Source organism: Punica granatum, chromosome 6 (assembly GCF_007655135.1).
Source record: "Punica granatum isolate Tunisia-2019 chromosome 6, ASM765513v2, whole genome shotgun sequence".
Taxonomy (NCBI): Eukaryota; Viridiplantae; Streptophyta; class Magnoliopsida; order Myrtales; family Lythraceae; genus Punica; species Punica granatum.
This window is the reverse complement of record NC_045132.1, coordinates 810,617-822,337: the sequence shown is the minus strand read 5'-3', so window position 1 is coordinate 822,337 and position 11,721 is coordinate 810,617. Positions and strand designations below refer to the sequence as shown.

The window sequence follows — 11,721 nt, the reverse complement described above, 5'->3', positions numbered from 1 at the left end:
TTGAATTCACCACCTCTTGATTCTGAGTCGAGACTCAAAGGGAGACATGACCGTATTGTCTTGTCAACTATATAATAACAGGAATTAAAAGTGAAGATCGAAGTTTCTGATCACTCTAGACAATTTCGACTTCTCCGTTTCATTTTCACACAGGAAGAATATCACGAGAAGTATATCAATGGCTGCCCTTCATCAACTTCTCCTTCTTGCTTTCGGGGTCGCCCTCGTCTCTCGACACAATTGTAGTTAGTATCTTTGCCCCTCTTTTTTTTTTTTTTGTTTCATTTTTCGAGGCATTAACACTGATATATAATTTTTCAAGAAGACGTTTCACATGCGTAATTTTTCTTTTCCGAATTTCATGTAACTATGAGTAGCTAGCCCGTCATAATGAAGTTTCTTGGTCTCCTGCACTTAATGAGAATGATAACTCCCCTAACCCGTGTCATTCTCGCAATGTCAATGCTACCTCCATAAGATTTCAAATTGCTCGAGGGAAATTTAAAGCGATTGTCCGAAAGAAAGGGATCATTTATGTATTCGATTCTTATATTACGGTAGATGAGCTAACCATATATTTTCTAAATGATCTTAGATGGAAAAGTAATGATGGAGTATATTGGAGCCACCGGTGTCCCAGTGACCTTTGATTCAGTCCCAATAAAAGATGGGATTGATTTCCATTTCATCTTAAGCTTTGCCATCGACGCAGATTCATCAGGGAATCCCCAGAACGGGATTTTCTCACCCTACTGGGCCTCGTCTCTAAGTCCGGACTCAGTTACCCAGGTCAAGCAGGATCACCCGAACATCAAAGCCATGGCGAGCCTCTCGGGATGGGGCTTAGGTGACAAAGTTCTTCGTTGGTATGAACCGAACAACACCCATGAGTGGATCTCAAATGCTTTCAGTTCCCTCAAGTCTTTGATCGCTTCTTACCATCTCGATGGCATTGATATCGACTACGAGTCTTTCCCGAAGAAGAAAGCTAACTCCACCTTTGCATTTTGCATGGGTAAGCTTATAAACTTGCCCATTTTTCCTGAGACGTCGTCTGCTGATCCATCTCAAGCTCAAAGTCGAATATGCCATATATGTAAATATATATACTACTTTGCCATAAACCAGTACTTCTCTAATCTTGGCACATAAGTTGAACTAATCCTCGGACGTACTGTGTGCAGGCGAGCTAATCACTATGCTGAAGAATCAGAGCGTTATCTCCATAGCAACCATTGCCCCCTACCACTTGACCGCCCATCCCTATTACACCGACCTCTTCAACGGCTATGGCTCGGTAATCGACTACGTAAATCATCAATTCTACACCGATAAAGTGAGGACCCCGAAAGGGTACTTGGAGGCGTTTCAATTGAGGGCAAGCCAATTTGATAAGGGCAAGTTGCTCCCAAGCTATGAAGTGAATGGAAGAGGCATCCAAGGGGATGCCTTCTTTGATGCCTTAGGGCTTCTTGAGGAGAATGGCTTTGAAATCAATGGGATCATGATCTTCTCAGCCGACGCCTCTTCCGTTAATGGATACTATTACGAGAAGAAATCGCAACAGTTCTTGTTAAACTCTACTAGTGCCGATCCTCCTAGCTATTACTATTGAGATGATATCAACAGACTACGTCGTTAATTGATTAATTCGTCGAGTATGTTGGAATGTCATCTCGTATGCTAGCTGTTACATACGAGGTTAATAAATTTCCAGACCTTTGCGAGATGTATCATACAAATTATGCCTACTTTCCAAGACCAACTAATTAAGCAGCACGCTACATCAATCGCCGTAGGAAATGTACATTCGGGCAAAAATTTATATCACATACCCGATAGTTCTATTTAGTAATATCATTCGATGATGATTTTTTTGAACAAAAAGCTAACCATTTATCCTCAGAATTCGTATTTTCGCCATGTTGTAATAATCAAGGGTGAGCCCTAACGTTGAGGAACAGTTTGAAAATTCAAAATTCTTTCTATCAGAGTCTATGCTTTGTTTGTGTCTCAAAAGTTTATTTCTCAAGTAAAGATAATTTTCAAGAAAACGATTTTCATGTTTTGGAATTTTTAGAAAGAACTTTGCTGGTGAAGAGGATCTTGGTGGGTCATAAGTCAGAGAGTGATCACCAACCTTTCTTGCTTTGTTATTTTTCCATGTGAAATCGGAGGGGATGTAATCTCGTGACACACATTTTCACATGTACAATCTAAAGCGTTTTGTTTATAATCTCGCAAATGAGATTTTCCATGTCTCATCTCTTTACGAACCGATGTGCCTATGTTATAGCCGAAAATAATAAATTTGAAAATTCATGACATTATTGATTTCTCGATTCTCCTTTACATTTTTACCTCTCATTGGAGGGAAAGGAAAAGGCATAATGAATTATCATATTAAGAGTTGGCCCAAAATAAAATTAATCATATTAAGAGGCTAAATTGCGCGTGATTGCAGCGGAGCGCAGGTTAGAGAACCCTTGGCTTTCCACTAATTATTAAATGAAATACTTATTATTAATTAATTGCATTTCATTCGTTCAAAGAAATCATATAATGGAAAATTTAAATAAAAAAGAAAGAAAAAATTAATAAATATTCGTAATAAATAAATAATGATAAATTTGAAAATTATTGCCTCAAACTTTTGTCCTCTCTGCTTAACAGCTTCAACCACCGCTTCCACCACCGCGTCGAGACCTCCACCGCCACCGCCACCACTGCCGGCAGCTCCGGAACGGCCGTCGACCTCTCGAGAATTCCGCCACCAGCTCCCGGAAGGACACGATCAGCCTCTTTTCTGTATCTGTATATCTATCTTCGTCGGCGGACTGAGTCGCATTTCCTTTCTCTTATTCCAAATCTGCTCCTCATCGCGGGAAATTCTACATCTTTTCTTGACGAGACGAGCGGGAATCCTCGATTTTTGCCGGAATCGCGAGTACCTGTGATCCTGCAGCCCTTGGCTGTCCGATTTGATCAGTCGAGGTGTTGCAATTTGGTTCTTAAAGTTCACGTAGGGTTTGCTCAGCATCAGGTTTGCTACCTAATTCCGATTTGCGAATTGACATTTAGGTTTATCAGTATTGTTAGATTGGTGGGATCAGGGTTAGGGTTTTGTGCTCTATGATGGTAGATTGATATAAGTAGGATTTGATAATGGTTCGGCTGCTCGGGCTCACTCTCAGAGAAAACGATGATTCGCCCCGGGAGATCCCGAGCTCTCGGACTACTCTGGCCAGTGAGTCAGGTGAGACTGGGTGGCTCATCAGGTTTTTCAACTCAGCATTCTTCTGTGAGTGGATTGCTGTTAGTTACCTTTATAAGCATGATCATGCGGGTGTTCGCGATTATCTATGCAATCGGATGTACACATTACCTCTGCCCGGGATTGAGAGCTATCTTTTCCAAATTTGCTACATGATGGTGCACAAGCCAAGCCCTAGCTTGGATAAGTTTGTGATCGATATTTGCTCCGAGTCATTGAAGATAGCATTGAAAGTGCATTGGTTCTTGATGGCGGAGCTGGAGGATAATGATGACAATGAAGGGATTAGCAGGATTCAGGAAAAGTGTCAGATTGCAGCTACTTTGATGGGTGAGTGGCCTCCTCTTCTGAAGCCACCCAGTTCTACTTCTAGTCCTGGGAGTAAGAATCAGGTTTTGAATAGGATTTTGTCATCAAAACAGCGGTTACTATCACTAACATCTTCACCGGACGAAAACAAGAGAAGGTCCTTCTCATTCTCTCCCTCTATGGGGAACAATTTGCAAGAAGAGGTTGGTCAGTCAACTCCAGAGGAGAATAAGATCTTCAAGAAATTTATTCCGGGACCAAAGGTTCGGGACGCCTTTCTGTTCAGGAAGTCTGTGGACAAGGATGATGAGGAGTCAGAGAAGGATGGTTTCTTTAAGAGGCTTTTGAGGGACAGTAAAAATGAAGATGAGGAATTGACAACTAGCTCGGAAGGTTTCTTCAAAAGGCTTCTGAGGGAAAATAAAGGTGAGGATGAGGATTTTACCTCAAGCTCTGATGGATTTTTCAAGAGGCTGTTTCGAGATAGCAGGAGTGATTCTGACGATAAATCTGTCTCAAAGTCAGTGGAAGAGGATGAAAAAGAAGGGTTCTTTCGCAAACTTTTCAAGGATAAGTTTGAGGACAGGAAAGACGGTAATGATGATGAAGATAAAGGGATGGGTGAAGAAAGATGTTCAAAATCTGCTGAAGATGAGGACAAGGAAGGATTCTTCCGGAAATTTTTCAGGGAGAAGTTTGAGGATAAGAAAGATGGTAATGATAAAGCTGATGAGGGGAATGCTCATGGTGAGGAGGAAGAATTTTCATTATTTCGAAGATTATTCCGTGTGCATCCGGAAGATCCCAGAACCAGTGCAGCGAGTGAGAATGGTACTGCTGGTGGCTTGTTTGAAAGCAGTCCTGGCACTGAAAACTTTTTCCGCAAACTGTTTAGGGATCGTGATCGTTCGGTTGAGGACTCTGAACTTTTTGGTTCAAAGAAACAGAATGAGGTTGGTGTCTTGCTATCTCACCTAGAGTGCCTCATGCTGGAAGAACAGCACCACTGTGGTCAATTTTGCTAAACTCTCAAGGTTTTGTATGAATTATCTACTCCATGCCAAGCTCTCGCTGATTACCAAACAAGAAAAACAAAAAAACAAAAAAAGCAACAGAAAGATGCTAGGTTCTTGCCTGAGTTGAGAGAGAGAGTACATGAGCGTACATCATGCTAGGGTTGTTTATTAGAAATAATATTTTTGCCAAAATAAGATAAGTCCAGGTGCTTAAGAAAGTTCATTTTGGCTCAGTTATTGGTATTTAGTTGTTTCTGTTAAATTTTTCCCTAATGATTTTCTTTTCTTTTTTACAAGTAGTGGTTGTTTGCCAAGCCCATGCATGTTAAAAATAGTCAAAGTACTTCCTAGCCACAATTATGGGTTGCTGACCATTCCCATGGTCTGGCAAGGCATGATAAACATTTTACCTTAAGCTCATGATTGTCGTATTGCTACTTTTGGTCCATCGGTTGCCTCTCCCTCGTTACTTTAGTAAACTTTTTAGGTGAATAAGAACCTATGATCTGATTCTTTGTTGTGCCACAAATTAAAGACTCCTGCTCTAACTACTGCAGAAGCGCCCTGGATCGCCCAAACAACGAAATGAACAGGCAAATGTGAAGCCACCTCTTCCAAACTATTCTGCATCTCATTTCCGCAAAGGGACATACCATGAGTCACTGGACTTTGTCCAGTCTCTGTGTGATACGTCATATGGGCTAGTTGATGTATTTCCTGTGGATGACCGCAAAAGTGCTCTTCGGGAGGTTGTTTATGCATTTCACCTTTGCCTCATTGATCTTGGATTATGTTGTCGAAGTTATAGCATAAAGCAGATACATATTCTAACAATTTGTTGTTGTTCTTCTGTCTAGTCACTTGGAGAGATGAATTTGCATGTAACTGAGGCCCAAAATAGTGGAGGTACTTAATTATTACATTGTTGTTTTTGTTCTAGTTAAAGTAAATCATGGTGCTCTGATCCCCGATGAATGAAGAGCTCCTAAGTAGAAGGTTTTTCTAAAAGGGAAAATCCTTAGTACGATTTCTGGATTTAATTTCCTCCATGTTGTTTACATGGATTGAAGGCTCATTTTTTCAGCTAGATACTTCTCTGCGTAGCTTGTAATTTTGCTTCCACTTTTTCAGGTGTTTGTTTTCCGATGGGAAAGGGAATGTATCGTGTGGTTCATATTCCTGAAGATGAAGCTGTTCTGTTGAACTCTAGAGAGAAGGCACCATACATGATCTGTGTTGAGGTTTTGAAGAGTGAGATGCCAAGGTACTCTGCAATTGCTTGCTATATATAATGGAAAGGAAGAGGAATGTCTGGAACATATATATCCGTGCAACCAAACCCAACCCCCCCGCCCCCCCCCCCCCCCCCCCCCCCAAAAAAAAAAAAAAAAAACTTTGACCAATAATTAATCAACGCATCGAAAAGTTTTATAAATTGGGCTTTTACTGTCAAATAGTTAGTAAGTAAGCTGGTAAGGCTAATAATATCAGATAAACGAGGGCAGCATAAATTACAATAATATCATTGGCAACATAGCAGACATAGCAGATAGTTCTTGGTCATGACATTTTCTCGTGAATTTTCTTTCAGCAATTCCAAGGACAATTCTGGAGCACACAAGCTTTCCAAAGGTGGAATCCCTCTAGCAAATGGAGATGCACTATTGGCAAAACCACCTTCTTGGGCGTATCCTTTATGGACTACACAAGAAGCATATCGTAATAGCACAGATAGAATGTCTTCTTCTACTGCTCAAGCAATTGACCAGGCGATGGGTCATAAATCAGAGGCTACAGCCAAATTTGTCAATGTAAATTTCTCAGTGGAGAAGAAATTTCGGGCAATGGGTTCAACAAGAGATGTCAGTCATCTAGATGAAGGGGCAGATATGGATTTGGAATGGGTTAGAGTTGTCCTGACTGCGGATCCTGGAGTGAGAATGGAAGACATTGAGGATCCGCGACGTCCAAGGAGGAAAGAACACCGGCGAGTTCCTAGTACTGTAGCTATCGAGGAAGTAAAGGTAATACCGTCGTGGTCTGTTCATATATGTTACTTCTGCTTTGCTCTACGTCAAAGTATTTTCGACTCATCTTTCCTTCTATCTATGTATATGTATTTTCTTACTAGGTTCTTTTATATAACTCAAGAACCTAAGCATGTGTTCCTATGAGCTTTCGCTGTTAAGGTGATTGTTGAGGGTACTTGGAGAGGTTCCTCGTGTAGATTTTTTAGCACATTTTCCTTAGCCTCTGCAAGTAGTTGTAGACTTGTGCGACTAGGAAACAAATAGAATTTGCGAACTTTCTCATATTATGAAGTCATAAACATTGGGATGAATTCGTGGAATTGGATGTCACCCTTGAACTTGTTTTATACAGTCCTCCAATTATTGAGTGTTTAACTATTTTTTGTACAGTTATTGTAAACTGTTTCATTTTTTACAATAAAAGTATAATTAAAAGCAGCCAAGTTGTTTTTATTTTGCATGCTTTTGATTTTCGCAATACCAAGTCTCCTTTTGCAGGCTGCTGCAGCAAAAGGGGAAGCACCTCCAGGACTCCCTCTTAAAGGGGCTGGTCAAGACTCATCAGACACACAACCTCGAGTAAGCTGAATAGACATTGATATCCCGATTCATTTATTCAAGCGAAACTTTTATTTGACTTAGCCTTTATTTTGTTTTTCTTTAACAGGTTGGGGGACATCCAAAGGCTAGCGATGCCCTATCTGGTGAGCTTTGGGAACTTAAGAAAGAGAGGATTCGAAAAGCTTCACCGTTTGGAAAGTTATCTGGTTGGGACTTGCGATCTGTAAGTGTGACTCTCCAATAAAAGAACGCAATCTTCGTGGATACTTTTGTTCTTTAAATCTTTTAATGTTCCGAAGTGAAGCATTAGGTTGTCAACCTACCTATGTGAAAAGGGTATAAAGCCTTGACAAAGCTAATGAAAAAGAATGGTGAAGAACATACCAATTGCTGGTTTTGCTTCGACTTTTCTAAAGGCAATTGTATACGTACAAAAGTCCAATGGGTGAATGTGTTCTAACTTCTATGAATGCCTCTGGTGCCAAAAAGCTTGGAGAATCTCGGCTTTCTGCGTGAACTGGATCAGACTATAGTTTTGATTGGTTATTTCTTTACTCTAATGAAATGATTTTCCTTTTTTTTTTGTCCAGGTTATTGTAAAGAGTGGTGATGACTGTCGGCAGGAACATCTAGCTGTGCAACTTATTTCCCACTTCTATGGTGGGTGCCTATGTTATTAACAATACTATTAACCTCTGTATTAGCATGATAAATCTTAGGAGTTGCTTTTGTCTCCTTAATGATAAATGGTGGATGCTTGCAATTTTATCAGATATATTCCAAGAAGCTGGTCTCCCTCTTTGGTTGCGCCCCTATGAAGTCCTAGTCACTTCGTCTTACACAGCTCTCATCGAAACGATTCCAGATACAGTAAGCGCATATTATAGAATTTCTCTCCACTTTTTATGAGAAATTATTGTCATGCTGATTCTTCATCTGTGATCTGTCACCCAGGCTTCACTTCATTCTATTAAAAGTAGATATCCCGATATAACGAGCTTACGTGATTTCTTCGTAGCAAAATATGGAGAGAATACTCCTAGCTTTAAGCTTGCTCAGGTAATCGATGATTAAAATGAATAGCTTATCATCAACTTTCGTGGATTTAGGCAGTGTATAGGATTCTAAAGCCCAAATATCTGTATTTCAGAGGAACTTTGTGGAGAGCATGGCAGGATATTCACTAGTATGCTACCTCCTTCAGGTACACGTCTAAACCATATCTTGTGGCAATTTTGAGGACGGTAGAGTAATATGGAAGTCCCCCCCAAACAAACACAAAAGTAAAGGCCTTTCAACTTTTCCATTTTACTTACCCCATAGGTGAAGGATCGCCACAATGGCAACCTCTTGCTAGATGAGGAAGGTCATATCATACATATTGATTTCGGTTTCATGCTCTCTAATTCCCCTGGTGGTGTAAATTTCGAGAGTGCTCCCTTCAAGCTAACACGAGAACTTCTTGAGGTACGGTCCTACCACATGCAGCTTCTTGTTTCCAGGGGCATGTATAAACACACTGCAATTTTCATTTTCTTTGTGGAGAAACGTTAACTCGTATGCCATTTTAGGTCATGGATTCTGACGCTGAGGGAGTTCCAAGTGAATTCTTTGACTATTTTAAGGTATGGAGCAGTAAAATTCACGAGTCATATCTTGATTCTTTGGAGTAAACATGAGACTGAGTTGTTTAAGAGTCTACTCTTGCAGGTGTTGTGCATCCAAGGGTTCCTAACTTGTAGGAAACATGCTGAGCGTATTATATTGCTCGTTGAGATGCTCCAGGTGAGATCCTTACTGAGCCTCCTCCTGCAAGGCTGATTGGAGGATAACTAAAATATTCTCATAGTTTATAAAATATTCTCTCCACATCAATATTTGCTTTTATAGTGGACCTTTGTTTTTTGGGGTTTGGTTATGCATCAACTGGTTGATTGTTCTTGTACATTTCCCTATTTTCTGTTTTACTTTTAACAACTGAGCATATTAAGAGAGAAGATATAGAGTGATAGAAACCTGTGAAGGGCCGGCCGAATGCATTTTCTTCTTATTTTCTCTATATGTTCGGAAGAAGATGTTTTCTTTTTCCACAATCAGACGTACGGAGCCCAAGGATGAAAGAAATGTCTTCCAAAGCCAAACTGAGCTTCGCATGTTTCGGATTATATATACATAAATCTACCTTGCTTGTTGACTAGACTCTTCACAATGTTGTGGACCAGGATTCGGGCTTCCCGTGCTTTAAAGGCGGTCCACGGACTATACAGAACTTGAGAAAGAGATTTCATCTTAGCTTGACTGAAGAGGTTTGCCTCCGCTGCACGAATAACTGTACTTCAGCACTCTTAAATCACATAAAATGATGACATGCTTATTGTGCTTTCTTTATGGCAGCAATGTGTATCTTTGGTGCTGTCCTTAATCAGCAGTAGCTTAGATGCGTGGCGGACCCGACAATATGATTACTATCAGAGGGTCTTGAATGGAATATTATGAGCAGTAGGAGAGAATGTTCAGTTTATCTACATGGCAGTTCCATGTGGTGGGGCCATTCACTGCTAAACCTCTACTGGGTGAATTTGCTGATTCAATCAGGTCCTTGTGTTGGAAGGGGAGCAGATCTACCGTGGGATTGGCCGGAGATTTTTGCTGTTTGTGTCGATTATGCAAGCAATTGTTTATAGTAGAGAAGACCCTTATTGGGGATAGACACATGAATTTGGATCGAGGACTGTTCTGATAACAGAACAGATCTCGGATTTGTTGGGTTTCTGAAACTCTGCTGATTGTTAGGGATGGAGCCTGGGCGGTCGTCTGTACCAATACTACTCCGACAGATCACACTGTACAGAATGATTATTCTGTAGGGGGAGAAGCAGCAGAAAGTACATATATAGGCTCAGCCTTCGGAAGCAGAATCTCGTGGGAATCTCTGGGTGTGATTTGTGAAGTGATTTATATCTCGTTCCTCTTCTTATTTTTCACTTCCGGATTGACGTTTTCCTTGGGGTGATCTTGTGTTACGAAGGTGGCAGCTTTGTAAACTGGTGCTGCTATGTTAGACAGTTAGAAAAAATCTGTCTCCCCCAAACAAGTTCTCTGATTATTTTGAGCAGGCAGGGTGTTATAGAAGCATTGCGATTTTGTTTATGTCCTTTTCGAGTGCAATTTGTTTCCCTCCCTATACTATCCGTTTTGGGTTCTCGAGAAGAAAAGGTTATGTTTGTTCTGCGTAGGTAATCGCTCTTCCGGGTGACTCTTCGCACATCGTTTTATTTTGCAGCTGAAACAAAAGCAGATATTAAGCTTGTGTTCTCTGCTGAACTGGCCTTCACAGCCATAGCCACTCATAATAAGCTCATTAATATTGAAAGGAAAATGCTGCATATTTTCAGTCCCAACCATCCTATTTCACGTCGATTTTCTCAGATATTTAATGAGATCGGTCGATTACAATTGGTAGATATTAGGTGCCTGAATCGAATGGAATACCACATGGAACATCTATGCACTAAAATATCATTTATTAACTAGATGAAAATATATTCAAGAATCAGAGTATTCACATAACGATAAGTTGATATTCATTGGCCACAGCTATAGCTCTTCAGAAAATTTTCAATGCAAGTTTATAGTGACATGCTACTCCACTTTTGTGACAGTGAAATCACGAGTCCTTAGATTATTGGCTGCATTAATTCAGTTCAAGAATAAGTTTGATCCTCATAATGAGATGCTTAAAATAAATTTCGAACCATTTTATTTTTGGTAAAGTCCATCCAATAAAAGTGCATCTCGGGAGATTCATGGTTGAATGCATCTTGGCCCTCTCCTGGTTCTCGCATAGGGGAGATCCTTGTCCCCTTTGCAAAACTAGCTCCGATGAGTATGACCACCTTTATAAAAACCGTATGTCTTTCCCACAAAAGCCATAAATATAAATATACATCACTTCGATATCCATAAATATATATATATATATATATATATATATAAAGAAAAGGAAAAAAAAAAAGCAAAAGCAAAAGGAAAAAGAAAAAAGAATCATCACTTTTTTACCGGCTATAATAAATAATTTCCAGCTCCTAACTATTCTATTCTATTTCTCGACGGCACATGGGGCATGTACGATCCGCCATTTAGCCAACTGAAGATACACGACTTGTGGAATACGTGCCCGCACGGCATCTTGGTCAGCAGCCTCCTCCAATTACTACGCTCCCCAGTCCCCGCTGCTTGATAGACCTTCATGACAGATGGCACAGATCCCGTGATCAGCTGCCTCCTCCTCAGCATGGAGGAAGCAGGCTGCGTTCAACCTCCTCGTGGCCGCTGCAGATGCCCCGTGTCACGGCGGCTCGTCACTGGGTCCTCATCGATTCGCACCAGCGATACGCTCATTTCCGTGATCTCCAGATACAGAAAGGCGAAGAACTGCATCAAGCGCCCCTCGACCGCGCTGTAGACGGCGGGTAGGACATCTCCCGCGATCTCTTGCGCGAGGACGTGGTGCAACCCCAGGTTGGCGGTG

At 40.8% G+C, this 11,721-nt stretch overlaps 2 protein-coding genes across 2 annotated transcripts; both read left to right on the top strand.

The window, feature by feature from the left end:
- On the top strand, window positions 1–1,720 carry LOC116212383 (chitinase 2-like). The gene is made up of 3 exons (XM_031546969.1): window positions 1–245; window positions 596–1,015; window positions 1,185–1,720. The coding sequence occupies exons 1-3, from the start codon at window positions 179–181 to the stop codon at window positions 1,613–1,615; spliced, it is 918 nt and encodes a 305-aa protein (XP_031402829.1). The 5' UTR covers window positions 1–178; the 3' UTR covers window positions 1,616–1,720.
- Window positions 1,721–2,637: 917 nt separating this feature from the next.
- Window positions 2,638–10,345, top strand: LOC116210895 (phosphatidylinositol 4-kinase beta 1-like). The gene is made up of 16 exons (XM_031545023.1): window positions 2,638–4,536; window positions 5,157–5,348; window positions 5,457–5,505; window positions 5,731–5,863; window positions 6,191–6,623; window positions 7,128–7,208; window positions 7,297–7,413; window positions 7,781–7,850; window positions 7,963–8,060; window positions 8,145–8,249; window positions 8,341–8,394; window positions 8,514–8,657; window positions 8,762–8,815; window positions 8,901–8,975; window positions 9,413–9,496; window positions 9,585–10,345. Exons 1-16 carry the CDS (start codon window positions 3,166–3,168, stop codon window positions 9,684–9,686), a joined length of 3,162 nt encoding a protein of 1,053 aa, XP_031400883.1. The 5' UTR covers window positions 2,638–3,165; the 3' UTR covers window positions 9,687–10,345.
- Window positions 10,346–11,721: the final 1,376 nt, after the last annotated feature.